Source organism: Cavia porcellus, unplaced genomic scaffold (assembly GCF_034190915.1).
Source record: "Cavia porcellus strain 051 isolate PalLab524CR breed Dunkin Hartley unplaced genomic scaffold, mCavPor4.1 scaffold_15, whole genome shotgun sequence".
In the NCBI taxonomy this organism is placed as follows: domain Eukaryota; kingdom Metazoa; phylum Chordata; class Mammalia; order Rodentia; family Caviidae; genus Cavia; species Cavia porcellus.
The window spans coordinates 34,974,309-35,002,033 of record NW_026947498.1 but is presented as its reverse complement, the minus strand read 5'-3'; the positions used below and the strand labels follow the sequence as shown (position 1 = coordinate 35,002,033).

Below are 27,725 nucleotides of genomic sequence, written 5' to 3'. Positions count from 1 at the left end.
TCGTTGAAATGTTTTTGATAATATTATTTGGAGAATTTTTAATTCTTTATTTTGTATGCTAACTAAAACTCTATATTAACTATTGTTATTCTGCTATTATTTTGTTATGAAATTCTGTTTTACTTTTTCCCATAAAATAAAATAATTAAAATTAAAAGAACCCTGAGATCAAGAATACAAATCAAGAACACACAGATCAGAGAATATATTTGCCAAATGTTAGCTACTAAATTTTGTGAATAATATTTTATTGGGACACATACAAAATCATTTTAGATATTTTATAGTTTGTATGGCTGCTTTTATGCTACAGCAGTCCTGAATACATGCCACATGACTGTATAACCCATAAAACAATTACTCTCAAATATTTATAGAAATATATTTGCTGCCTCCAATCCAAACAACATCCAATCCATCACTTTCTGTCCTTATACTAAAAATTGCAATCATTTTCCTTTATATCTGTCCTATGATACATTGTACCACTAAATGTCAATCACTTTCAATTAAATCCAAAGCCCATAAATACAGTAATATTGGTTTTGTATAGCTCTGTTCCCAGCAAAAATTTGGAACCTGACAGATAATAGTCACTTGAGTTCTCACAAAGAAATAGATTGCCATGTCAGAACCAAATTATCAGATATGTTACCTCATAGAAAAGTTTATTAAAGTTTTCAAAAATATATGCCATCAAGTCATAAACCATGCAGAGAGAATACTTGCACATTCCAGAAATCTCCTGGGACTTACCTTCCTACACCTAACATATGCTCTTCATTGTGAAAGCATAATATGTAAGATTTACAATAATGTTTTCTGAGCTATTACCTTGAGTGAGAAGTATTTAATTTATAAAATATCACTATTTTATACCTGGAAAGTTATATAACTCTTTTGGTGTGGTCTGGTGATCCCTGTGTTACAAATTCAGACTCTTGGTCCATTTACTTTAAATACTGACTAGACAGGGATAATTTTCCAAGGTCAGATTCCATGAGTAAGCATTATTCCTCATAGAAAATGCCATCGTTTTGTTTAAACAAACTCCATTTGACAAAATGAAACTGATTCATTTGTGTTTTTTTCCTGGGAGGTTGTGGGGAGCTGGAAACAGGTAGAGAGACAGGCAAAGGAATTCTTTCTCCCCTTGTGGAATAACTGGATGATGAGACTCAGGTAAATTGCGTTCCTTTTACCCCCAGCACTTAAAATGAATAGAGAGTAAATGCCAAAAAATAAGTAGAATCTTCATAAACACTTCCATATCTTTCCCAACTCTGAGAAGCAAAGGATCTATAAATAGAAAAATAAAGCCATTTCAACAATCTATTTGACTGCAATTTCATACAGATAAAGCATTGCTGCTGTCAAATACATATACAAAAGAAAGCTCTGTTTCAAGAAAAGGATTAATAAGAAGAGAAGCAAGGAGGACGGGATTTGTTTTCCCTAAAGAGAAAAAGAGACCACCGCAATAAGCAAGCAAGAGTAGCAGGATATCTGGCTTCTCCAAGAAGAGGCAGAGGAAGAAAGAGATGTGTGAACGTCTGGATGGACAGTGGTTTGCATTTATTTAAATTTTAAGTCACATCAATGAATCTTTATAAATTTTCTATGACAAAAATATGTAACAGAATTTTAAATGACTTTTTAAATATTCATATATATATATATATATATATATATATATATATATATATGGAGAGAGAGAGAGAGAGAGAGAGAGCAATCTGAAACCTGGAGCAATGTTCTCTTGCTCAAAATAAACTTTAAATTAATGCAAGGAGACTAGGAACAATACAAAGGCACTGTTAAAACTCTAGTAGGAGACAACAACCTAAGTGATAAAACAGAATTACTGATGCAAAAAGTATCTTGCAATGATTTCCACAGTTCAGAAAAAGGAACAACAGAGAACTGAGATGAATTATATTAAAAAGAGGAAAAAAATCTAATACACAATAAACAAATGATCCTAAAGAATATATCAGAAGGGCTTTTTAAATGTACTTTTCAAAGCTAAAGAACAAAATAATTTGTGATTATAAAAGTATTGTGTGCACATACTTAAGAACCTTATTGTATCCCAGAGGCACTGGTTAGCAATATTTATGCTAAAAATGAAAGATGTTGAAGAACTGTCAAATATGACAGCAACAGACATAAATCCTCCAACAATTTTCCTTCTGTAGACACATAAATGTGAACAGCTATTTATTCATCAAACTCTCTTCACAAGGGCTAAGAAAATCCAGTGAGAAGAGACATGGCCTGGATTGAGTATAATCGGAAAGGAGTTGCTCCCAGCTTGCCTCCCTCAAATATATGCAATGCAAAAGCTGAGAGAGAGAGCTCCTGCTTGGAGAATGGAAACAGAATTAAGTTCAAGCCTTAGAGCTGAAACAACACTCCAAGTGCTCAGTAAGGTAAGATGGTCACCACCTCACACCCTACCTGGAGCAGCAGAAAGGGAAGCAAGACTCCACCTGGAGATCAAAACACCAAAGCAAGTAAGGGATTTTGTCTCGAAGTTTAGTGCCAGTCATTGTGAAAAAAGAGTTCCAAGCAGAAAACAAAGACCCCAAACTCAGTTCAGAGCTCACTGACAGAATCAGGAGACCTGCTCTTGTAATAGATGGGACAGCCTAGTGGGATATATTTATGCTTTTGCTGCATCATTATCAGTCTAGTCTATGTCATGGACTACAACCTTTACTATGAGACTGCATAGATTCTTAGGGTAGAAATGATTCAGTTGCTACCCAGCATAGCATGAGGCTTGGGAATCAAATAATTACCACTACCACTGCTTCCTACAATCTCAGACGTTACAGCTAACCTCATGCAGATAAAGCCTCCACGGTTGCCCTGGCATTAGACAGAGACCTACACCCCCATGAAAACACTCATCTAGCCTATACCAATACCAGTTCTGATGTGAGTTTGAGATATTCTGGTACTTGTGGCCATCACATTTATTAGTTCTAGGAGTACATAATATTGACTAGAATAATTTTTCTAAGAATACATAATAGGAAAGATTTTTTTCCATATATTTCTCACCTATTGTATATGAGCTGAATTTTCTTTCACACCAGGAAAAATGATTAGTGAAACAGAGGTTAGAATACCATCATTATCATATCTTATGGGGAAGGAGAATAACAATGAGAGAAGTACTATGCAGGGCCAGATGAATGAGGCATTTGTGCAACTACTACAAATTTGTATGACAGTAATTATATAATGGGTACTTTAAAATAGCATCCAGTTAAAAACATAAGATTCATATATTAGCTTCTAGGTATTCAATCCTTTATATTACTAGTGAATAGACTTAAAAGTAATAGCCCTCTTTAAGCAGGTTTTCATCAACCAAAATACAGAAGTACAGATTTTACTAAGGTTATTCCAAAGCATGATAGAAAATCAAACACTAGTCTCAAAGAACTAAGAGGTCTGCTTTCAAAGACTTTGGAAGTTAATTTAATCAAGGCTTCTCATTTTTGAAACTGTGCTTGGAAAAACTTGAGCAGCATGCTTGATCCCTTTGTGTCTTTTACTGTGGTGGCATTCCTCACAGGCTTTGTTTTGGGATGTGGTGACTGCTCTTTATTTGGATTTCCAGGAAGTGGCTGATAATCTTTACTACATATGAACTCAAGCCAGGAGACCCCTGGAGGCAATTTGTGGTTGCCAAGTAGCTTTGTGACTACACAGTTTGAGAGAGGATGTGGGGTAGGGTCTTCGGAAGGAAAAGGTGCAGAAGGTAAGGCAGAGGAGGAAGAGGTGGAGGATGGAGGAGGGGTAGCAGAGGAAAAGGAAGAGGAAGAAGAGGAGGAAGAAGGAGTTGAGGGCTGGGATTGTGAATGCGAGCTACCATTATTTTTAACATAAAGCAGCCAGTCAACAGCTTGGGCCTTTTGACTTACAACTCTGTTTTCAGTGGATGTTGCCAACCCTGTTTTCTTCATTCTGAGCACTTGGAAGGTACCAGATCCAGATGTAGGGAAAAACTGTGATATCCTCTCCATTTCTTCCAGGTTGTCATTGGGAACATCTTCAAGCTGGTGTCCTTTCACAAAGAGGGGTGTGGGGGAGAAGGAAGTCTCTGGTAGAGTAAGGACAAGAAGTAATTTCACCTCTATTTTCCCCTCAGAATTGGCCTCAGGTGTTGGTATGACAAACAGTGTTCCACAACGAGGATCTTTCTTTCCTCTGAGATGGTTACATGGAGATTTTATGCAGGAAGCACAAGATAAACAAACTGTGTAAGCTGATGAAAGGCGAGGACCAGGACGAGGATTTGGCCTTCCCCTCATTCTTCGAAAGAGAATCTGTCTAGAGAGATCCTGTTGGATTCTGGTCTTGGAGAGAGAATTGATGATTTTGGTTACAACATGGTCGGGGATATTTCCACCTCTCACAATGCAGGGGTGACCATAATCCAAAATCCATGGAATTGCTTTATCGGATTCTGTCCTTGCACTAAAATCAAAACTGCTCTTACTCTGGAGTCTGGAGTCCCATGTAGAAGCAGCTGTCCTCTTGATGCAGTGTTTGGTGCTTGATAATGCCTCGACTGGAGCATTTGGTTGAAGATGAGATGGTAGCAGTTCTGTGGCTCTGTCTTCGTCATTTGGTGAAGTGGTTTTCTGAAACTTGGAGTGACAGAGGGGTGAGCTGAGGGTCTGGAAGTCAGGAACAAGTGTAAGCACTGCCTGAGATTTGGGCTTGAACACTGATAAACTCTGAGATCTGTGGGCAGAGTGCAATAAAGGTGATTTCCTCGATTTTACATGAGAATATGGTAAACTCAGAATGCTGGGGTTAGAGAGCAATATAGGCTCTTTTGGAGGTCTAGATTCCTCCACTGGTGAATTTAAAGCCATAGGAATGAACTCAAATGAATGAGATGTCTGAAGAAGGTTGTTTGTTTGAGGTTTGGTATCAAGTGATGGTGAGCTCAAAGATCTTTGATTGTGAACCAATAATGATGTCCAAAAACAATCCAGTGGAGATGTTTTCTGAGGTTTGGGTTGAACTAATGATGTATTTGCTTTCAGACTGGGTCTCAAAGAAGACGCCCACATGATATTTAGCAGAGGTGTTTCTTGGTGCTGAAGATGAGATAATGAATGAGAAACTTTTTGTTTAGACTGTAGTAAAGGTGACGTCCAGTGAAAGTCTAGGTTTGAAGATGTAGTCTGAAATTTGGGGAGGGGTAATTGCGAGCTCAGGCTTGTCTGACTTGGCTCCAATGATGATGATGTCTTGTTAAGGTCAGATGAAGATGTTGTCTGTGGTTTACAGTGTGCTAAGTTTGAGTTCAAGGCTTTCTCAGTAGGATGCAATGAATTTCTCCAGGGGTATTGTGTAGGATTGACTGAACATTTAGAGAGGGATAACCTTGATTTTGTAGCCCTGTTATTGAGGCCCTGTGAAATTTTTCCTTGAGACTTAGGAGAAGGCAATCCTGAACAGCTCTGGACTGCTTGGTTATAGTTTAAAGAAGATGTTGCAAGACTATTTCTATAGGATTGCACTTTGGACACAGGTTGGTTACTGAGTTGATTTAATTTTTTAGCATTGTGTTGATGTGTTAATGAATTGGTTTTGGCCAGGTGGTAAGAGTGATTTAATGGTAGAAAGTATTGATCATAATATTCAAATGGCACCATGTTGTACTGATATAGAAGGCTTTCTTTAAGCAGTTTTCTTATGAAAATGATTTAGCAACTGTTAGAGACTAGATGCCATAAACAGTTGGCACCTAAATAAAATACTATGCAGTAGTACTTGTAACTTTGCTGTTAATTCCCCAAAACTATAAGGGACTCAAGATTGAGGTACAGGTGAGATTGAGGAAGAAGTAACCATTTGAAATTATTCTGTCTTCTCTTTAATTTCCAAGGATTTTTTTTCCTCTTGAGGAAATAATACCTGTTAACAAAATAGTGAAGAGAATTCAGAAGAAGTCCTGTTTTAGTCTGTAAATATTATCACTGTAACCTTTATCTCCTTTTGTTCTTACTGCACTATTTCTTCCCTATTTTCTCTGTCAGATACTGGAGAGCTAACTCTTGCTGGTGAAATACCCTTCAATTTACCTGAGATTTGGGCTTGATTTATATACTTACTTTGTATAATGTCTGAAAGAATAATAAACACAGACTTTTCTTATAATTGCTAGATTTGATGTGGTGAGATATCTCTAATGTCATAAAAATGGGAGCAAATTAACACCCCCCAATACACTGCATGATACCTTAAGGCTTAGACGAGAAGGTAAAACCACTTTTGGACTTTGGGAAATTAAACGATTCCTTAAACAGCAGAAAGAAAAGTAATCATTAAAATGATAAATTAAATCAATCAATAACTTATTTATCAAAAAACATGTTTAGAAAAAGTAAATATAAAATAGAATTTGAAAAATATTTACAATACTAATACATATACCTATCCAATGACTCATTCTTACTGAAAAAAGTTCTACATAATATTAAGAAAAAGATAAAAATATTACAAATATGAGAAAAACCATATAAACAACTGCTTCACAGTAATGTCATTCAGTTGATTAACAGATATATGAAAAATAAAAATGCTCGGTCTGACAACAAACCAGTGCATTGCATGTTTAAATGAAAATACAACTGCATATTATGGGAATGCAGTGAAATAGAGGAAAATGAAGAATCAATAATTACTGAGAATATTAAATATAACTCCCATATAGTAATTGTGTACTTGTAAAACCACAAAATCAATTTTTAGAATATCCAAGATCTTTTCATTAATCAAGCTTGTATCATTACTAATACTAATCAGAGAAAGGAGTCCATTGCTTAGTACATTATACTACACATGCAAAGTATAAACATTCGAACCAAAATACCTGTGCTACAGTTTTCCTTGAAACATTATTTTTACCTCCAAACACGAATCAACTGTTAATAAATACCAAATAATAAATTCTGATACACTTATTGAAAGGCATATTAACCAACAACAAAAATGAATGAAAAATATTACATCATGCAACCACACGGGGGATATGCCTCACATAGAAATTGTTGAAAGAAAAAAGTGTACACTCAGAATCTACTTTATGATTTAATATATGATTGTGCAAGATTAGATCATACTGATTAAGCAAATAATTACTGTAGAGTTAATAGTCAATATAATAGTACATTTGCCAAGGTAGTATTAAAAGAGGACAGAATGGGGCTTCCAAATTATGGTAATATTTTGCATCCATACCTAGGTAATAACTGTTGGATCTTTAACACTTACTTTTTTTTGTAAATTCCTTTACTTCAATAAAAAGTGCAAAAATACATAACTTGATGTTAATTTAAAAAGACACATCTAAAACAAAATTGCTTTGAAAGGTGAAACTTTAAAGGATGAACCAGAAGATCTGGCACACAGATGCCATGAAAACTTTAAAAAAAAGCAGAGAGAGAGAAAGCAGTGTGGAAATCCCACTATCATACAAATAAGAATAACAATTCAAAACAAATGGAACTAACAGGAGTCCTCCTGAGATGAAAACCAGAGAGAAATAACATTTCTGAATGTTTCCCATTTTTAGACTTATTTAGCAAATGACACTTCCATTTCAAACAATACATTTTACTGAAAGCACACAAATAAATGATAGAAATATGAATGAATCTGTATAGAAATAAATGAATTCCACTACAAAATAATTCAAATATTCTCAGTAACACAATTTTTTGTCAAGTTGTTTCAACTTTCCAGAAGTGAATGTTCCTTATGACTTTGTTCTGAAATGATGAATACAGAAAGTATCTCTTTGTACCTGCTGTATATAATTTTGATACTTAAATATGACAAAGGCAATTCAAAATTAATGGAGAAATTATGGAATAATATAATTTCATATGTAGAAATTCTGTAGTAAAATAGAAAAATTTGATGGTAAAATAAAAAATTATCAAATTTAAGCAAGTTGATATTATTCAAACAAGCCAATGATTTTTTAATTAGGAAACACTAGAATCTTTCAAATTTATAATACACCAAAAAGTTTATAGATGTTTTTAAAAGTTGCATAGTACAGTCCAACATCTATTTCTCATAAAAGTCAGCAAACTAAGAAAAGACAACTTTTATGGATCTGTCTATCTATCTATCTATCTATCTATATCCCCAGGATGAATGTAATTCTGTATGGCAAAAAAATGCTAAGAAAAAAAGAAACTAAAAGCAAAAACAAAGGAAAATTATTTAGATGGTACTGGAATATGAGCTATTTATATTATAAGTTGATAAGAGATACACATATACACTATTGCAATTACAATCTAATACCATTTAGGAAGATCTGGTTGCCAGGGTAACTAAGGAATAAATTAAAAAACAGACAATATTTGAAGAGCAGAAAATAAATTATCTTTATATGCATACTATGTGAGTAGTAAATTATCTCTATATGCATATTACACAGAGTAATCTACAAATTAATTACAATTTCTACCAAAATACTTTACAGAATACAACTATAAAAGGAGTTAACCTCAACATTATAAAGGCCATATCTGATAGGCCTACAGCTAAGATCATACTAAAGACCAAACACTGAAAGCTTTCCTCACAAAATCAAAAACTAGACAAAGATACACTGCCAGTACCTCAGAACTTAGCACTCAAGAGCACTGGTCAAAGTGGTGAAGTCAGAAAAAGAAGAGGATTCTATAAAGGAGAGGAAGAAGTATGACAGCTTGCCAATTAAAGGATCTTATTTTTAAAACAATCACTAAAGACTTCACCAGAAAAATGTTAGAACTAATATACAAATTCAAAAAAGCTACAGGTTACAAAATCATTATGCAAAAGTCAGTGACATTTCTGTTCAGTAACGGTGAAATATGCAAAAAAGAAATTAAGGGAAAAAAAGATCCTATTTATAACAGCATCAAACATATTGAGAAGTTTGGGGCCGAGGATTTAGCTTAGCATCATAAGAACCTGTCTGGCAAGTGCTAGCTCATGAGTTCAATCCCCAGTTTAAAAAAAAAGAAGTAAAAGTGGAAGGTCTCTACAACAAAAACATAATTGGACGAAGGTTTAGCTCAGCAGCGCAAGTGCAAGGTCATGAGTTCAATCCTTGGTAACAAAAAACAAAGAAGGCATACTCCAGTGAAACCTAAGAAGACATAAGGAATTGTAAAAATATGCTATCTTAATGGATTGGGAGAGTTTATACTGTTAAAATATTCAAGATAACAAAAGTGATATCTAAATGCAATTCAATATTAAAATTTCACATTCATTTTTACAGAAATACAAGACAATAATCCTGACATTTTAAAAGATTCAAATATATTACCACAGCAATTTTAAGTAAAAAGAGCTGGGGGGGGGGGAAGTTATTACACTCTCTGGGATCAAAATATGCTATAAAGCAATTATAAATAAAATAGCACATAATTCTTGATAGAAAGAGACGTCAACCAGTGGAGGACTATTAAAGGTTCAGAAATTAATTCAAGTATTTAAAGTTACATGGTCTGCAGCTAGGTTGGTAAAAATATCCTAGGGGTAAAGGATACCAGTAATTGGTGCTAGAAAAATTGGATAGCCACAAGCAGAGGAATGAAATTGACCCTTATCTTACAACATGCGCAAAAATTAAACTTACAGTTAATGAAACCAAAAAAGCTATGACTTGAAACTATTAACTGATACTAACATGCAAATCAGTAGAAAAATAAGGGGTGCTATGTGGCATTGCTCTTGGCAAATTTTTTTGCTAGGACTTCGAAAACATAGACAACAAAGCAAAGCTCTACAAACAGATATGAATTTAGCTAAAGAATTTATACACATCAAATAAAACAGTTAACAAAGATAAAAGCTAACCCACAGACTTGTAGTACTTGTAAAATACTTGTAAACCATGTATCTGCTACTGGGATAATAGGAACAGTATATAAAGAACCAAATAGCAAGACAGCAACCATATGAAAAAGAATAAGATATTTTAACATGTATTTCCTTGAAAAAGAGATGTGAAAACAGAATAAAATACAAAAACATTTCAGTTTGTCGCATTTTTAGGAAAATGCAAGTTAAAAGAGATTAGCCACTGTAAAAACCTGAATCCTATCAAATAGTGGTGAGGACGTAGGGAAAAAGGAATTTATGCAAAGTGCTGGAAAAATGAAAATTAGTGCAGTTCTTTTGGCAAACAGTACCATGGTACTTCACAAAACCAAAAATGAAATCAACGTATGGTCAATAATTCATCTCTGGAGACAACAGCTGTTGCTATTGGAATAGGTGTATGCCTTCAGATATATCTGATTCTTCTGTTAACTGCTGTATAATTCATAATAGTCTAAGTATCAGTCAACAAACAAAGAAAATATAATATTAAGTGTGTATGCGTAGGTAATGGAATACTCTTCCTTCTAAATAACAGGTAAACGTGTTTGAAATGACATGGCTGAACCTACAAGACTTTTAACATAACCTAAAAACAGGAGAGACAAGTATTTAAAGCCTCATTAATATTCAGTATCTTAAAAATTGGATTCCATATTCAAAGAGAATACCATAATGTTAATAAAGAGTTACAATGTGAAGGAACAGAGGTGATATTGGTAAAGGCACACTATGTTAGTGATAATGTATTTACTGTAAATTTGAAATTGGCTAAGACCGCAGGTCCCAAATGTTCTCACCATACACACACACATACACACAGGTAACTATGTCAGACAATAAATGTCTTTTGAAATTCATTTCACAACATACGTGTATCATAACATGACACTGAATACTCTATGCTTAATTTTTACTGTTAGTCACACCCCAATTGAGCTACAGATTGAGCTACATGTTTAAATGAAATTTTATCTACAGATCAAAATATATACAAAAGTCAATTCATAATGTAGTCACAGACCTAACATAAAACTTAAAATGATAAAAGTTCTGGAAGAAAACATACAAAAATTCTATATCATGGAAATGACATTAACATTTTAATTTTTCATTTTTAATGAACAAATAATAGTTGTACATATTTATCAGGTACAGTATTATATCTTACTAAATGCATAAAAGTATAATAAGCTTATTATTATATCCATCTCTTCAAACAGTTCTTAGTTGGGGAGGAATGTGAGATCCTTCAAGCTATTTCAGAATGTATAATTTATTGTCACTAATGATTAGTCATGAGTCTTTACTATAGAACATTAAAAATTCTTCCTCTTATCCAACAGGTATGCCTACAATCCCAGGTATTCAGGATGGTGATATAGGGTTGAAAGCCTATGACCAGCCTTACACCCTGTCTATAAAAAAGTAAAACGGTCTTGGTCTTGGCCTATAGTCAGAGTCTAAGCTAATATGGATGAGGCTTTGGGTTCAATGCACAGTGAGGAGGAGGAGATGTGGGAGTGGAATTGCTATTCCTGTCAACCTATGCCCTAGTAGGTTCTAGTAGCCTATGCCCACTAACCGCCATTTGCCCCATTTTCCTGCACCAGTGCACTGGTAAACACTATTGCACTGTCTACCTCTATGTGACTCAATTTTAATTTTCAACGATAATGAGAATGTAGAGTACTTGTGTTTCTGCAGCTGCCTTATTTCACCTTATATATTTCCAGTTCTATTCATATTTTTACAAAATAAAATCATATTTAATGTTGTGGTGAACAATATTCCATTGTATATACATATATGCCACCTCTTTTAAATGTGGTCCAGTAGTAGCACCAATAAGACAATGAGTGAATTGAAATCCATGCAAATTAAAAGCTCCTGCTCTCTGTGCATTTACAAAAGTAAAAAGATAAAAATATAAACCTTAGAGAAAATCATGTACATTTGTGAAGTATGTATCTGGTAAAAGATTAATGTGAAAAACATTATCTAAAAGTCCAATAAGTAAACAATCAAATAAAATATGTAAAAAAATATTTGAATAGCTCTTCAAAGATAGTGTTATCAGGAAATAAGCATGCAAGATTAGTAAAGTACTTCAAATTAAAACCACATGACGTGCCACTGAAAAGCTCCAGAAAACGCTGAATTGAAAATGTTGTCGTGGGCTCATGGTATAACTCAGGGGTAAAGCACTTGCCTGATAAGTGGGGGACCCAAGTTTAATCCTCGTACTGCAAACAAAAAGGTTAAGCATACTAAGCACTGGCAATGAGGTGAGGAAATGTAAACTTTCATAAAATGCTATTGGGAAATATGAAATAGAAGTCTGAAGCATAACTAATCAAATATTAAAAATTCTATATACATATATGATCCAATCTAATACCTAAGAAACTTAAAAGGTGAGATATGTACTCATATAAAGATTTATAAGACTATATTCATTGATGGTTTAATAGAACAAAACTGTAAATAATACATTGTCTATTTTCATGGATATACTGATTTTTTAATGAAATGACATGAATATTTTATGTCATTAAATATTCTTATCAAACATAATTTGAATCAATACTCATAGCCCATAATTTTACCAAATACTCTTATTTAAAGTAGCTTCGAAGATTGTTAACCTAAACAATACTTTTGTGCCTCTTTCCTTCCTTTGATAACTTTCTACCAATTGTAAAAACAAAAATTGTATTTTAGGACCTTTTTACATGTTGTCAATTTATTCTCTAAGAGCATTTTTTAAGAGATCATTACCATCAGTAAAACACAAGTGACAGTTAACCACGTTGGAAACACTGGCTCTAGAATACTGTAAATTCCTCTGTTTTGGACCTCACGTCATGTCTTTATTTTTTTGTCTTTTTGAGACAGAGTCTTACCGTATAGTTCAGTCTAGCTATAAACTCACTATGGCAGCCCAGACGGGCCTTAAACTCACAAAAATCCTCCCGCCTCAGCCTCCCAAGTACTGAGCTTACAGGCATGTGCCACCATACCAGGCTACCTCATGTCCTGTTAATATTCACATCCTGAACATAAGCAATTTTTAGCTCCCTATATTTCTGTGCTGTTAATTGTTATGATTTTTATTTATATATACTTCAACAGATGTTTATCTTTTTGTTGCTGTGGAAGTTATCATTATGTATAATGGCTACCATTAGTTATGTACAATACATTTTCCCTGAGTCTTTTGCTTTAAATAATTCATCATACCTGACAATTTGTCTCAAGTTCACCCAACATGATAATTTTAGTCAAGATTTTTATGTTCAAAGTTTTTGTTCATATTATATGAGAGCATAAAGAAGAACTCTAATAAAGTTACAGTGAGATGCCTATGACATGACAGACACCAAAGAACAGAATGTCTGTTAATATCTACCATATTTATTTTTTAAATCCTTCAACTGCTCAACATACAAATGTATTAAAAAGCTTTTGGAATATGTATGTGTGTTGTATGTGTGCATGTATATTCAAAATTCTGCTTTTTCATATTCTTAGACTTTTTAAAGGTGCTAAATTCTCATCATCTGGCAAGTCCAGAGAGACTTCAAAGAGGAAATGACCTATATACTGAATTTTTGAAGCATTATGTTACCATCTAAGAATTGGAGAATGTCGTCCAATGAAAACTCACAAGTCATAAAAGAATATAAAATATTTGAGGACAGAGAGAAGTTCACTGTGTCAGTAACACTAGTTATTAGAAGAGGAGCTGGTGTTGATCAATGATGAATTTGGAAAAGGTGAAGAAGGGCTCTGTCTGTAGTTCTGAAAAATGTAAATCTTAGTCTTAAGGGTAACAGAGAAGCCAGTCAAGCAGAGAAGTGAAACCACTACAGTGTTAAACTGTTAACTCCCTACCCAGGAAAAAGGTGCCTGTTAATCGTTGCTTTTTGTTAACCCAAAAAGTCTCCCTTTAACATGTTTAATAGAAAAATGTATATGCATATAAATTAATTTGCTATTATGTTTGTATCATTAAACTACCAATTTTAAGAGCCATTATAGCTTTTTTGAATTACTATTTGAGATATTTTAGTCAACAAATTATTCAGAAAATCAATTGCTTTATCAAATGCTTATGATAATCTTATTGAAAATATTCTCTACAATGTGGAAAACTATATTGTCTGAGCTAAAGTTTACATAAACATTTCTTTCTTGTTAACAAAGTTACAGTTTTAGAGTATATTGAACAATTCAAGCATCATGTCTCTATGAAAATTGAAACTAACAATGCTAATGAAATAATGTACCAAATTTTAATAGAATCAAAAATTTTCACAATGTGACTTTCTTTGTCAAAGTGATCATGGGTTTAAAAAAGCAGGGACAATAATTTAAATGCTATGTGATACACAGATTTCTAGAAAGCAGCTGTGCAAACAAAGGGAAGAACCTTATGGAAAACCATGACACATTAAGAGACCTGTTGATTACATTGCATGTCTAATTCAAGATATTTTGCTTATACAAAATCAAGAGCATAACCTCCAAAGAGTAATTTGGAAAGTTACACATTGCTTTCATTTTATTTGATTCATGTTTTCTACTTAACAAAATACCACCAGCTGTGTGATTCTAAATGCTTAGATTGCAGTAATGCAGATTTTGCTCCAAATGCATTGAACTATTTAATGCATATACATAAGATTTCTGAATTAATGTATATGATAATAACAAAATTTAATCATTTCAAGATAAGAATGAAAATAGAATGCTTTAAAATGTCACATTTAGTAAATATCTGGTAACAGTAGTTTTCCAAGTGGCACACATTTGTCTTCTTACTAGACAGACAAAAAACACAATGAAAGGTAACATTTTAGTTTTAAGCATTTGACTGAAAATAAATAAGTATCATATCTTATGAAAAAACATAAAATGAAAATTCAAAACAAAATAATAGGAGAATAGCAATAGTTAACATGTTTTGTATTTTTCTCTTCGAAGTAGTTACTCAGAGTATACAACCTAGGGACGTAAAAAGTTCTCCAAACGATATTAGCACAAACCTTCCTTTTCTATGAACTAAGATAAACTAGTATAAATTTATATCTTTCCCTTCCTTACTTGCTCCTTTCCCCCATTACTTCCTCTTTACTTTTGAACAGTTTCTTTCCATTTCACAATATTTCACATTTTGATCTTATTTAATCCTTCAGTTTCTCGCACCAGGGAGACAATACAGGGTTTACACAATGTGTAAAGTGACTTATTTCACTTATGAGTATGGCCTCAACAATTTACCTGTAAAAGTCTCATTTATCCTTTTTTGTGGATGAATAGTATTCCATTGTATAAAAAGACCACATCTTTCTTCTCTGTTACTCAATTGATGGTCCCTCGGGTTGTTTCCAAACCCAGAGTGTAAAGGAAATACTACAAAGAATCAACAACTGCAATCTCATCTTGTTAAAAAGCTTTTGCACAACAAAATAAATCACAAACAGAGTGAAAAGACAACCTACAGATTGGGAAAAAAATTGTAGCCAGTTGTGCCTCAGATAAAGAATTTATATCTAGAACATATAAAGAATTGAAAAAATCAGATCCCCCAAATTCAAAGACCCAATTCAAAAATGAGCATCTGAGATGAAATCATACTTCTCAGAAGTAGTAGTAAAAATGGTAAATAAATATATGAATAAATGTTCAAACATCATTGGTCATTCAAGAGATGCAAATTAAAATGACACAGATATTCTATTTCACTCTGGAAAGAATGGCTGTCATCAGGAAATCAACCAATAACAAATGCTGCAGGGGGTGTAGGGGAGAAAGGCATCCCTCTCCATTGTCCATGGAAATGTAGACTGTGCAATCACTGCTGAAATCAGCATGGAGATTCCTCAAAACACTAGGAGCAGAGGGCCCATTCAACCCAGCTAGTCCCCTTCTTCGTATTTTTCCAGGATAATTAAAAACATCATATCACAGTGATATATGTGCACCTATATATATTTGTAGCAGCACATTTTGCAACAGTTAAATCTAGGATACACATCTTTTATTAGAAAACAGTTTTAAAACTTTTTGAAATAAACTAGTAGTAAAGTCTTTACCTAAATGTTTTACAAGTTCAAATAATTTTCAAAAGAACTTTTATCTAATGATAACTATAATTCTCTTGTATTTGTGAATCTTAAAGAATTTTTGTCTGAGATCTGTTATTTTCTTTATTATTTTCAAAGCTCCCAAGGAAATACTAGTTATGAACATGAGTAAATTAACTTTTAAATATCTTCATATATGTGTGTGTGTGTGTGTGTGTGTGTGTGTGTTTAACAGATGTAGTCTCACTATGTTGGCCAAGCTACCTCAAATTTGTGGGCTCTAGCAATTCCCTTGCCTCAGTTTCCCAAGTAGCTGGGGCTACATATTAAAATGCACAAATTGCAAAGTTTATAAGAGACATTCCTGCAATATTTCCCCTTGAAAATACTACCTATAGTATTGCAAAAAGCATATTGCCATATATTTTCTCTAAATGTTATAATTTATGTATAAGAAAGAAAGGAAAAACACACCAAATCTTTGATATCACAAATATCTTACATGAGGATTCTTTTACCTTTTTTAATATTTTCTATTCTTTCTGTACCACTGATTCCTATTCACAGAAAACTAGATAATGATACATGAAGCAATAGCAAAAGAATTATGATAATGATGTTCATCATTCATTGGTGTGTGCACTAATTTCTTCCCTTTTCTGTGCATGTTGACATCAGTGTCACTTTTGTGCCTCCAAGCACCAGCCTGTGATGCTCTCTCACAAGGTACCAGTTAGCGCTTTTTCTCTTCAAAGATGGCTAGATTCTCTCTGGTCTTTCCCTCCTGACATAGAAAGCCATGTAATTTCTGTTTCTCTATCTTTAAAGGGTAAATAATGTTCAGATCATCATCTGCTCTCCCTTGATTGCTGCCGCATCTGTTTTCAGTCATCCTCCACATACCTGCCAAGACTTCCCTTCATCTTCCGACCTTTCCTCGTTGACCCTGATCTCTGCACCTCTTTTCTCAATTTGCACTGCATTTTCCTAGCTTTTACTCCTAAACCATCCTTCTATTTCACATCAAATTCATTGTTTTTATACACTTCCTCACTCAATACTGTACATTTTTTTGCTATGTTCACAATATTTAAGTACTTGTGGTAAGATCCAGATGTGTACATTGAACAGCTTTGCCAAACACCAAACATAATATTAACAGTATGTTTACAAACCCTCTAATATTATTTAAAATATTTTCTAATTCATATAACCAGACAGAATACCAAATGTGTAAAATAAATAAACAAATGATTTATTTATTTATTTTTAAAATTAACTAATTAGTTAAATTATTTGGTACCGTGAATCAAACCCAAGTTCTCACACTTGCCACACAGGTACTTATACCACTGAGCTAAATCCCAGCCACAAATAATTTAATTTTTAAAAAATTATCAAAATATTTAGGTTAAACTGAGAAATCTGTATTATAAAAGTTTTAATTTTTGAAAAAGTCTCAAATTTTTATTATTTAATTATGTCATTGTTGATTGTACCTAGTAACATTTTAAACATATTAAGTAACATATTGTCTGAGATATGTTACCTAATGTTATGTAATATTTGTCTGAGATCCATTATTTTCTTTATTTTCAAAGCTCTCAAAGAAATACTAGTAATGAACATGAGTAAATTAACTCTTAAATATCTTCATTTATATAGATATACATATATAATATAACATTAAGTAACATAACAATACTTTATAAGAACTCATAATCATGAAGCAAACTATGCAACAATGTCAAAATTATTGTCATGCTTTTTATATAATACGTGTGTGTGTGTGTGTGTGTGTGTGTGTGTGTGTCTTTAGATCTAGACAAGCAAATCAGAATTAGAGTGCCAATTTCTATTTTCTAGCTGTATGATTTGGGTAGATTTTTTACTTCTGCAAGTTTCAGTTTCTGTAAAATTCATATAATACTAGTATATCTCATAGAAGTAACTGTGAAGATGTTAAGTGCTTGCTGTTTAATAACTGATGATCAACAAACTATATTGCTATGTTTGTACAATAATTGCCACTTTTTATTACTTAGCAGAAACTCAAAATACTTCTGCCATATTTCTTGTAAATTGATTTTTGTTTAGGTGTCTTTGTCTCAGAGATACTATGATGGCTTTTGTTAGTTGTATAATTATAAAATTTGAAATTAAAAATTGCAATTATTGATAAAGATTTCAGAAATCAGATAGAAATTAACAAAACCTGACTAGTGTTTTCATCATATATATACTAATATATATCTGTAGATATTCTAGTCTAGGAAAACAAGTATTTGTGAGATACACAGATTGGTCCCTTAAATGTGGCATTAACCTTAGTGTAAAGCTATTTAATTTTTAAATTTATTATAACTGTAGAATTTTAAAGCCATGTCCTAAATTATTAAACACATTTTCCTAAACATTTTCTATTTTTAACATAACTTTTTTTTTACTAAAATCTCCACATTTTATAAAGATGACATGAACTACCCTACAGTTTTTCGGAAGCGGCTAAGCTGGAGACAGATCAGAGGTGCGGAGCTACCGCAGGGCAGCCCAGAACACCAGCAGCCCCAGGCGAGCCAGGTAAGCTGGTAGGCCGAAGGGTTCCACCTGCCAACTACCTGCCACGCGTATCAGTAATGCCTGCAGTCCTTGGGTGTGAAAGGGTTTTTTTGTTTGTTTTGTTTTGTTTTGTTTTGTTTTGTTTTTCTCTCACCAGGAGAGGGGGCTCCACCTGACCTCAGCTTGCTGAACTCTGACCTGTGCCCTCCTTTCTCCATCCTCCACCATGTCTACCCCCCACACCAGAGCTGCACTGACATGGTAAGAGATAAAACCTCTGTTACATAGGCACATAAGAATATTACTATTTACCACGGCTGATTAGTTTTCTTAAGTGTACATTGGACAAGAATACCAAAAAAAAAAAAAAAAAATCAGCTCAGAATGAATAAAGAAAAGAGATTTTGCATTCAAATAGAAATTGTTTTATCTAATCATGGCATGTTGAGCTGTGCAGTGAGTCTAAGAGGTCTCTATTTTAGGAAGGGGGACAAATGCATTCTCTGTAAAAGATTATATTGTAGCACTTTGATAAACTACCACTTTTTCCAAATGTATAGGAATGTTTGATAATAAAAAGTTATTGAAACAGAAGGATATGCTAGGAAAACAACTCTACGTTTAAGAAACTAAACCAGCATATAATTAATCATAGAAATATTCTATATATCTTTTTTATTACTTTTGCTTTTTTTTTTCTGGTACAACAGCTGAAGGAAGGAATAACCTCAAAATCAGTTAATGTTGGAAACCAAGAAATGTATTCTATTTAACCCCTGTGTTATTTTATTTTTCTTTACACAGTAATAAAATATCTTTCTCTGCTGAAGCTGTATTTTTGTGATATAGAAATGTGGGGTAGGTAAGTTTCAAACACACTTATCTTCTGGACTCAGACCTTGAACAATAACAAACTTTAACCATTTTCTTAGCAAAATTTAAAAAATAATCAGATTGAGCTTTAAAAAGAAAAGCAGGTTACAATTCTCTGATGTCATTTAGTTAGCTAATAGAAACTCCTTAGTGTACACACTGTTCTTTCCTTGAAAGACTCATAAACTTCTCTAGGCAACACCTAGATAAATTATCCATTTATTAAATTCTATCATGCTTATAATTCACCTTTGAACTCTTAGAACAGATTTTTAAACAAGGCAGCCAAAATTTCCCTTTGCACCTGCAAATAACAATTAAAGCAACAATTAAGGATCATTTCCTCTTCTTTGAAATTCAAATAATGGCATTAAAACAAGAGAGTAGTTTTTTTTATCTGCATCTGGTCAGGCTATTTCCTGACATTTGAGATGAAGTAGCAATATGAATGTGTAAAAATTCTACAGAAAGAAGCTGAGGTAATTCCTGAATGACTTTAGCAATGAAGGCAACTTCTAGACCAAAGAATACATAGGTACGTAAAAATACCGTGCAGCTCTAAAGTTGTAGGATGGAGGGCTTCATTTTCTAAGAAGAAAACTAAACAATACTAACACCTATGTGAAATACTTCAAAGTAAACAGTATTTCTAGTACTCATAGGATGATTTTTTTCACAGAATTTTACAACACTCAGTGCCATTTACCCTTTTTCACACAGTCTTATGTCCTTGCCTTATATCCATTTCTGTATACATATTCTTTGGCATGGCTCCCAATTCTTTTCTGTCAGAGTTCGATTCTAGACAGTCCAAAGTTGCTCCCACATAACCCCTCTTTGAAGCTCAAAGATTACATTCAATGTCTGTATTAATCTGTAATAAACTGATGTGTGTTCCTAATTACTCAATTCTTATTGTTGCTTGACTTTCTTATGTCATCTGAAAAAGACCTTGTCGTTAACTGCAAATACTAGTTTTCTATATTTAATCATTTTCCAGTAGAGATCTTTGCCACTACTGCTTCCCACATTGGCAATATCTCTGTATTCAAAATGCAATATACAGGACAAAACACTAACAAGCAACAAGAAATTTACAGTACCATTGTATGTTTCATAGCGCATTAAGTATTTTATAGATATCACACATTTTAACATCAACTGTCCCAAATATTTATTTCAAACTTGTTCTCTAAATAAGATGCACTCCAAAAAGACTACGTGACTTGGGCAAAATCACATATTTACAAAATCAAATGAGGTTTTCTGATGACTATGTTGGTTTAATTATAGTAACTTTTGTCTCTTTAAAAAAAAATAACAAAGTTTAAGCTTGAAAAATAAGCCATCAAAACACCATAATGGGACTTTCCTGTCTAAACTGAGGTCATTTTGTTTACAACTTTTTCTTTACTTCTTCAAAATAATTTTTAAAAGGTAGATTGCTGAATCCTAGCCCCTATTTAATTTGCTAATAACACAAACTCCTTTATGTACTTCTAAAATAACTGCATTATAGATTAAACCAAACTATGAAACATATAAAAACTATTATAAAGAAGGTATCAATGTTTTGGTTTTATTAGTCTCTAAATACTGCAATAAAAGCAATCTCCAAAAATTTAAGAAGAAAGGAAAAAGTATAGATATGTGGGACACCATTTGGGAGCATCTATAATCTACTTATTAATATGATACCACATTACTCAAAACAGAGTTATACACAGGACAGTGTAGAAAGTCAAAGCAAATTAGAACCTCTGAGGTTACAGCCAATGAGGGGCTTTGATGGAAAGGGGCTGTGTAAATGTTAGAAAACATTTCACTGAAAAGGTGAAATGTCTAGGAGAAGCTTTAAGCATAGGCATGATCTTAAAAGCCAGAATGCTTCAGAGCAGAGGACAGAGCATAAGCAAGCATAGAGAAGTGAAGCACTTAAAGCACATTGAAGAATAGCTGACAGCTAGAGCAATGTTGAGACAGGATTTTGAGGACAATATGGAGAAGTATAGTGTATGATTAGACATTGTATGTCATCCAATAGCAAGTGGGAAACTAGTAAAAATTTCAGAACAGCTTACAGTACATTTTTACAATAATATTACAGTAATTGATAAGTTTACAGTAGATATTTTTTGAAATTTGATGTAAAACCTGTATGTATGAATTAGACACGGAAACACTGCTACAATCAATTGAAACATGGATAGACTCTGCCATTTCTCAAGTGTTTCAAAAAGTTTTCTCAGTATTTTTAGATTGATTCTCAGCTTCTTCCATTTAATCTAGGAATAACCAGTGGAAAACTCAGCATTGTTATGAGTGTAAAGGAAATTTAATCTATTTAATTCAATAAATATTGTGTTACTAAAAGTGGTATTATTAAAAAGGAGCACAAATGACTATATTAGCACTAATGTAAGAGCAGAGGTATAAAATCTGAGAGACCTAAAAAGACAGAATATACAACTAGATTACTAAATAAAATACCACTTTAAATACTGGGATGAGCTCAGTAAATAGTAAATCAATTTTTATAATCTTAGGGGCTGGGGATTTAGCTCAGCGGCATAAGCGCCTGCCTTGCAAGCAGGCAGTCGTGAGTTTGATCCCCGGTACCGATAAAAACGAAAAAGACCAAAAAACAATTTTTATAATCTTAATAAACCTCAATTATAGGTTTATGACAAGAATCTTTTCTCAAATTAGTATTACTGACATTAAGAAATGATTTTACTTAGAAACAATTACCTATTTGTCACTTTTTAACTAACTTATAGCATGTGTAAAGCATGTGATCAGATTGAAAGTGTTTAAAGATAGCTTTATAAGTACATTGTAATTGAAAGTCCCTGCTCGATCTACAATCATGAAGATATTGCCAAATTGATAGTGCCTGTTCAACTTCAGTAAAGCTTTAAACAGGTAGTTTCCATTTAATTGAGAACAGTGTGTTATGGATTCTGAAATTATCTGCTACTAATTGAGTTGAAGCCACTAATAGGACTTGAATTCACACTCTGTTAATGGCCTTCCAATAATATAAAGTATTAGATACCTCAAATCAGGTTAGATTTTAAGAGAGGCAGATAGAAAACAGGCTGAAGGCTCTGGAACCAATACAATTATTTTGGTCAGACATCAATAGAAAAAAACAAAAAACGCAATGAGTGTGAAAAGTCAAATTTGATGCTGGCTTAAAATTTTTGAAAGAAAGTATGTGTGGGTTGTAAAGAAAGGCCCTAATCATTTGTTGTCCTATTTAATAGTGGTTTTGTTTTGGTTTTGGGATTAGGGATCAAACTCCCAACCTCATACTTGCGGGCAGACACTGTGCCCCTGAGCTACATCCCCATCTCTACAAACCTCTTAGGAAGTGGTTCTTGGTACATATCACAGCTTGTTTCCTTTTAAAAATTCCTTTCCCCTTCCCCTTGCTTACTCCTCAACTTCCCCATCCTGTTTTTCATTCCTTTTGATTAAGAGTATTAATCTTAACTCATTTTATGGCACATAATGTTTAACTTAAAGTTTTTCTCATCATCAACATAAATTTTGACTGGAGGACATTATTTACAATTTCCTATTACAAATCCTACAAACATACATACACTCAATTCCAAACAGGATTGCTCCAGAGATTTGAATACTGACAACTTTACAAAGATAAGATTTTCAATTTGACAATATGAATGCAAATTTGGATTTTTTTTCCTTCTTCTTAATAAGCAATCAGTAGCAATCAAGCAAGCTAGCTGCCCCACCCAAATTCCAAATCTTGCCAGGACCATATAAGAATTTTTCTCCTTCCTGAATTATCAGTATCTAGGAGAGATACAATCCATCAGCTTCAGACAAGCACATGTTTTTATAATTATTCTAATTATGAGCGTATGTAATGCTTTTTGTTCTAAGTTTGCACACTTTTGAATGTTATAATCAAATTTAGTTTGTTTAAACTTCATTACAGGATTATATTTAATGAAAAAGCCGTCCTGTTAGCATGATAGAACTCAACCATCAGCTTGACAATGAAATTTAGTCAGAGTGCATTTTACAATCAAAAGATGTTTCTCAGGAAAAAAAAATTTGTTTATGTCCCTTGTCACTATATCAACTTTTTTGATTTCTGAAATTACCTTCATAGTACGTTATTTGACCTACTTTCCAATCTCCCTTAATGATTTGATTTCAAAATTTTATAAACTCCAGCGCTTCAGTCAATAAAGAATAATTGATTGATCTTGATTCTATAAAATGTTACCACTTAAAATTCAGAAAAGATTTTATCGTGTAGTAATGCATGTTATATAAAGTGTTTAAGGTTTAAGTATAATGTTTTCCACTTTGCTAATTTGGACAAAGTACTTCAGATTTTAAAGAACATTTTGCGATAAATATGAATGTCTTCTTTCTTTTTTTCCTCTTTTCTTTGTTTTTTGTGATTCTTTTTTTCTCTTTTCAAATATATATGTAAAACACATATTTATGCAATGTATACTAGCAATGATTACATTTAAGCTTCAGCTAGAGCTATGCTCATTTAGCACCATACATACCAACAAGCTGTTCAGTTTGGATATTATTAAAGGCTACAATAACAAAAACTCCAACTTGTCTGATTAACAAATGAGAAAATATAGAAATAAATTCAGGGGAGTAGGGAGATCTTAGTGAGAATAGCCTCTGTACCCACTACACTGCAAAAAGTAAATTAAGTGACAATCAGCCCGATATCAACACCGGAAGGACTTTTGTGTAAAAGCATGGAAAAAGAAGAGGAAAAAGAAAAATGGTTATTTAAAATGGAAGTTATCTTAGAGCAATAATATTATTAATCATATTTAATGATTAAATTAAACCTAACAAGTTCTAGTGTTCCATTGTATGGTAGGGTGATTGATAATGTACTGCATATTTCAAAAAATCTAGGAGAAATAATTTTGAATGTCTTTAACACAAAGCACTGATATTTGAGGAAAGAGCTATGCATACTCTGATTGAATGTAATATAAGTATGCTATATTCAAAACATAACATGATATCCCATAAATATGTAACATTTTATGTCATTTTAAAATGAAACAACTTATAGTGATTTAAGTTGAATCCTCAGGAAAAAAATTTTTACATGTATTTATAAATAGAAAAGATACACTGCACATTATAAAAGAACAACAAAGGCATGAACAGAAGTGAAAGCATAAAATTTGAAGAAGAAAGCAGTCACTTATTAGAATCAATAAATAATAAAAGTTGGCCACCAAGTTAAGGAAATATTGGAATAATATGAACTTTTACAAAGTGAGACTCAATGCTTATGCAGGTTTGCAGAGATTAAATTCTCTTAATTTAATTTTCCTCAAAGGAATGACCTCATTTAACATTTGTAAAATGTCATTTAGTGAATGTATTGAGTCTGAAACTTATTCTTAGAGCTAGCTTGCCACCACATATTTAGCATTAATCAAAGATTGAGGATAAAGACACATGAACTATAAATAAGTATGCTTCTTTATAGCAGTAACATTTTGGACAGGATGAGATACAACTCAGTGGTAGGATGCCTGTGCAATATGCCCAAAGTTGTGGGTTCTATTCTCGGTACGCGTCTATCAACACATGTATGGATAAAGAAAATGTGGTATTTACATACATTGGAGTACTACTGTGCTATAAAAGAGATAAACGAGATATTTATAGATCGTATGTTAAGTGAAACAAAGCAGATTCTCAAGATTAAAGGTTGCTTGGTTGCAACATATAAATAAAAAAGCAAGCATAAATAAAACAATGAAGTAAAATATCTTTCAGTGATGAAAGAAGGTTAGAGGGCATACAGAGGAAGGATTGAAAAAAGGGAATTAGGATGTGTGATGTACATACGTTAGCTCCCCACAAGGAGGTAAATGTTTTGCACTAATAAAATAATTATTTTAAAATTATTTTTTAAATGTGCTAATGTAATAATTATTTTTAAAAAGGCAAATATTTGGAAACAATCTAATATGTTTGTCTACATAGCAGAGAATCACTGAGTCAGTTATTTAATGACATGAAGTACTCTAAAAATATTATAAAGCAATTTTTAAAAATAACTTGATACTAATCACTAATAAATATTAAGAAAGTATACATCTATAAAACTATATTTTGAATATGACTACACTGTAATACAAAGAAAATTTTTGAAGGATAAAATCGTATTTATATCTTATGGATATGATTTCATGTTTCTTTGTATCAAATCATCTTCCATGTAATTTGGGATGTTTGTTTACTCTTTACACAACTTTTTATTGTACGTATTTTAGATCTATGATACGATTATCTTATGTACTTATCTTGATATGTATAGGCATAGTAAGACGTTTCTATAGATAATTGAATTAATATACTCATCGTTCTGCACAGCTAACTTCCTTTCCTTTGTGCAGTGGTAAGAGTACTTAAATTCTATTCTCTTCACAGACTACCAATATAAAATATGTATTATTGACTTTAGTCTTCAGATATACATCAGCTTGTTTAAGCAATCTCAGATACATAAAAGATTTCACATTTTTATTTGCACGTTTTATGCATTTTATAAAGTTTAATTTTCAGTAAAGGAGAAATCAACTGAAACATGAAATTAAATAAATTTCTAAACTTAGATAAATATTTTTCTTGGTAACAGAAATCCTTCATAAAACATTCTTCTAAATTGAAACAATTGTGAAAATATAAAATGTTTTGGAGGTACTTATATGTGATTCTCAACATATATAGTGTGTAAATGAGCAAAGTTTAATTTTTCTGCAAAAATAACATACTAGAAACCTCAAAAAAGTCAGAAGGCATCTCAAATATCCAAATGATAAAAGTAGTTTTGAAGTAAAATATAAAATTTTAAGAGATTTAAAGATAAATGATTCATACAATTTTAATACTATCAAAATAACAGTATTTTATAGAAAAATCTGTGTAACAGGAAAATCATTTTGATCTTTTATCTCTTATGAATGCAAAAACATTTTACATAACTTTATAATTTAAATTATAAATATTAAGTGAAATTTTCTGATAAAAGTTTCACTTGATGTATCATCATCCTGCAATACAAAGGAAATACATGAAAAACTAAATCATAATTACTTCTTATTGGTATAATTTCAAGACAGTTTCATACTTTTTTACTGTACGTAAGGGGTTTTTTACTTTTGATTAGCTTACGTGTATTTTCTTCAATTTTTATGTTTTTATTATACCTATTTAATACTGTTTCCTATTCATGAGATCAATATACAGTTGCTTTATTTTTCTAAAAATATACCCCATAATCGCTTGCTTCATTTTTTCCTCCTTTTTTTAGAGCTTTCTCTTTTCCAAGAATTTCATCTTGATATTCATTTTTCTTGTTGGTAGAAGACCCATGCCTAATATCATCAAGACTTTCTATGTTCTTCCTTATGTAAGCATGTACTAGCTCTTAACTGTACTGTAAGACTCCAAAGTTAACATGGGACTAATTCCATGTAAATTTGCTGCATTTCTCATTATTTTGGGAACTGTCTTTGTTATTCTCCTGGATTTTTTTCACTAATTTTTTAAGCTCAATCATTTCTTTTCCTTAATATTTACATGTTATTTTAGTAGAGTGTTCAAATTGTCTTTCCAAAAATTTTTATCTTAGATTTATTTTACCTTATTAATTAAATCTTTATTTAGAAAAAAATCATGATTTTTTTCCTGAATTTCTTCTTAATTCTTAATAGTCTACAGTGTCAACATTATATGGCAGAATAAACAGAGACTGAAGGCAGAATGATATTTTGTAAAGGCAAAATATTTGCCCCTAACTTGTTTGTGATCTTTACTATGAGTTGATTATGTTGTTTCCCTGTATTAGATTTACTCTTCAAATCTCTTACATTTTTTCCTACAATTACTCTCTTCTATCGCTTACTTTATTCTTCTGACACTCTTCCTAACCTGGTATTGGGTTCTGTATATCCAGCATTCAGATCTTTTGTCTTTCATTCTTTTCTGTTTTTTTTCTACCAGTCCTGCTGGTAAAAATCCTCATCTTTATTAGCTTCTTCAAACCTTTTAAGGACTATGACTCTTCAGCAACATTTATTTTAATTTTTAAGTCTATCACCTTGTATGAAAAATGTGCATATATAATACACATATATGTGTGGAGCATCACCCTTTGGTGCTTAGAACAAAAATTATTCTAAACTTTGGAATTTTTTCAGAATTTACAAATATCTTGAGACTGAGACCAAG

The 27,725-nt window shown here is 32.3% G+C and overlaps 1 protein-coding gene and 1 long non-coding RNA gene across 2 annotated transcripts in view; one reads left to right on the top strand and one right to left on the bottom strand.

The window, feature by feature from the left end:
• LOC134470468 (uncharacterized) overlaps nucleotides 1–18,599 on the top strand; it is a 37,411-nt gene extending 18,812 nt beyond the window's left edge. The window contains exon 3 of the long non-coding RNA XR_010039383.1: nucleotides 18,490–18,599. This is a non-coding gene — a long non-coding RNA (uncharacterized LOC134470468). The remainder of the gene's footprint in view (nucleotides 1–18,489) is intronic.
• The window catches only part of Csnka2ip (casein kinase 2 subunit alpha' interacting protein), a 133,068-nt gene that overhangs the window by 9,170 nt on the left and 96,173 nt on the right, over nucleotides 1–27,725 (bottom strand). Inside the window, exon 4 of the mRNA XM_063224776.1 lies at nucleotides 3,939–5,949. Coding sequence (XP_063080846.1) covers nucleotides 3,939–5,687 — 1,749 coding nt within the window. The 5' untranslated portion in view covers nucleotides 5,688–5,949. The remainder of the gene's footprint in view (nucleotides 1–3,938; nucleotides 5,950–27,725) is intronic.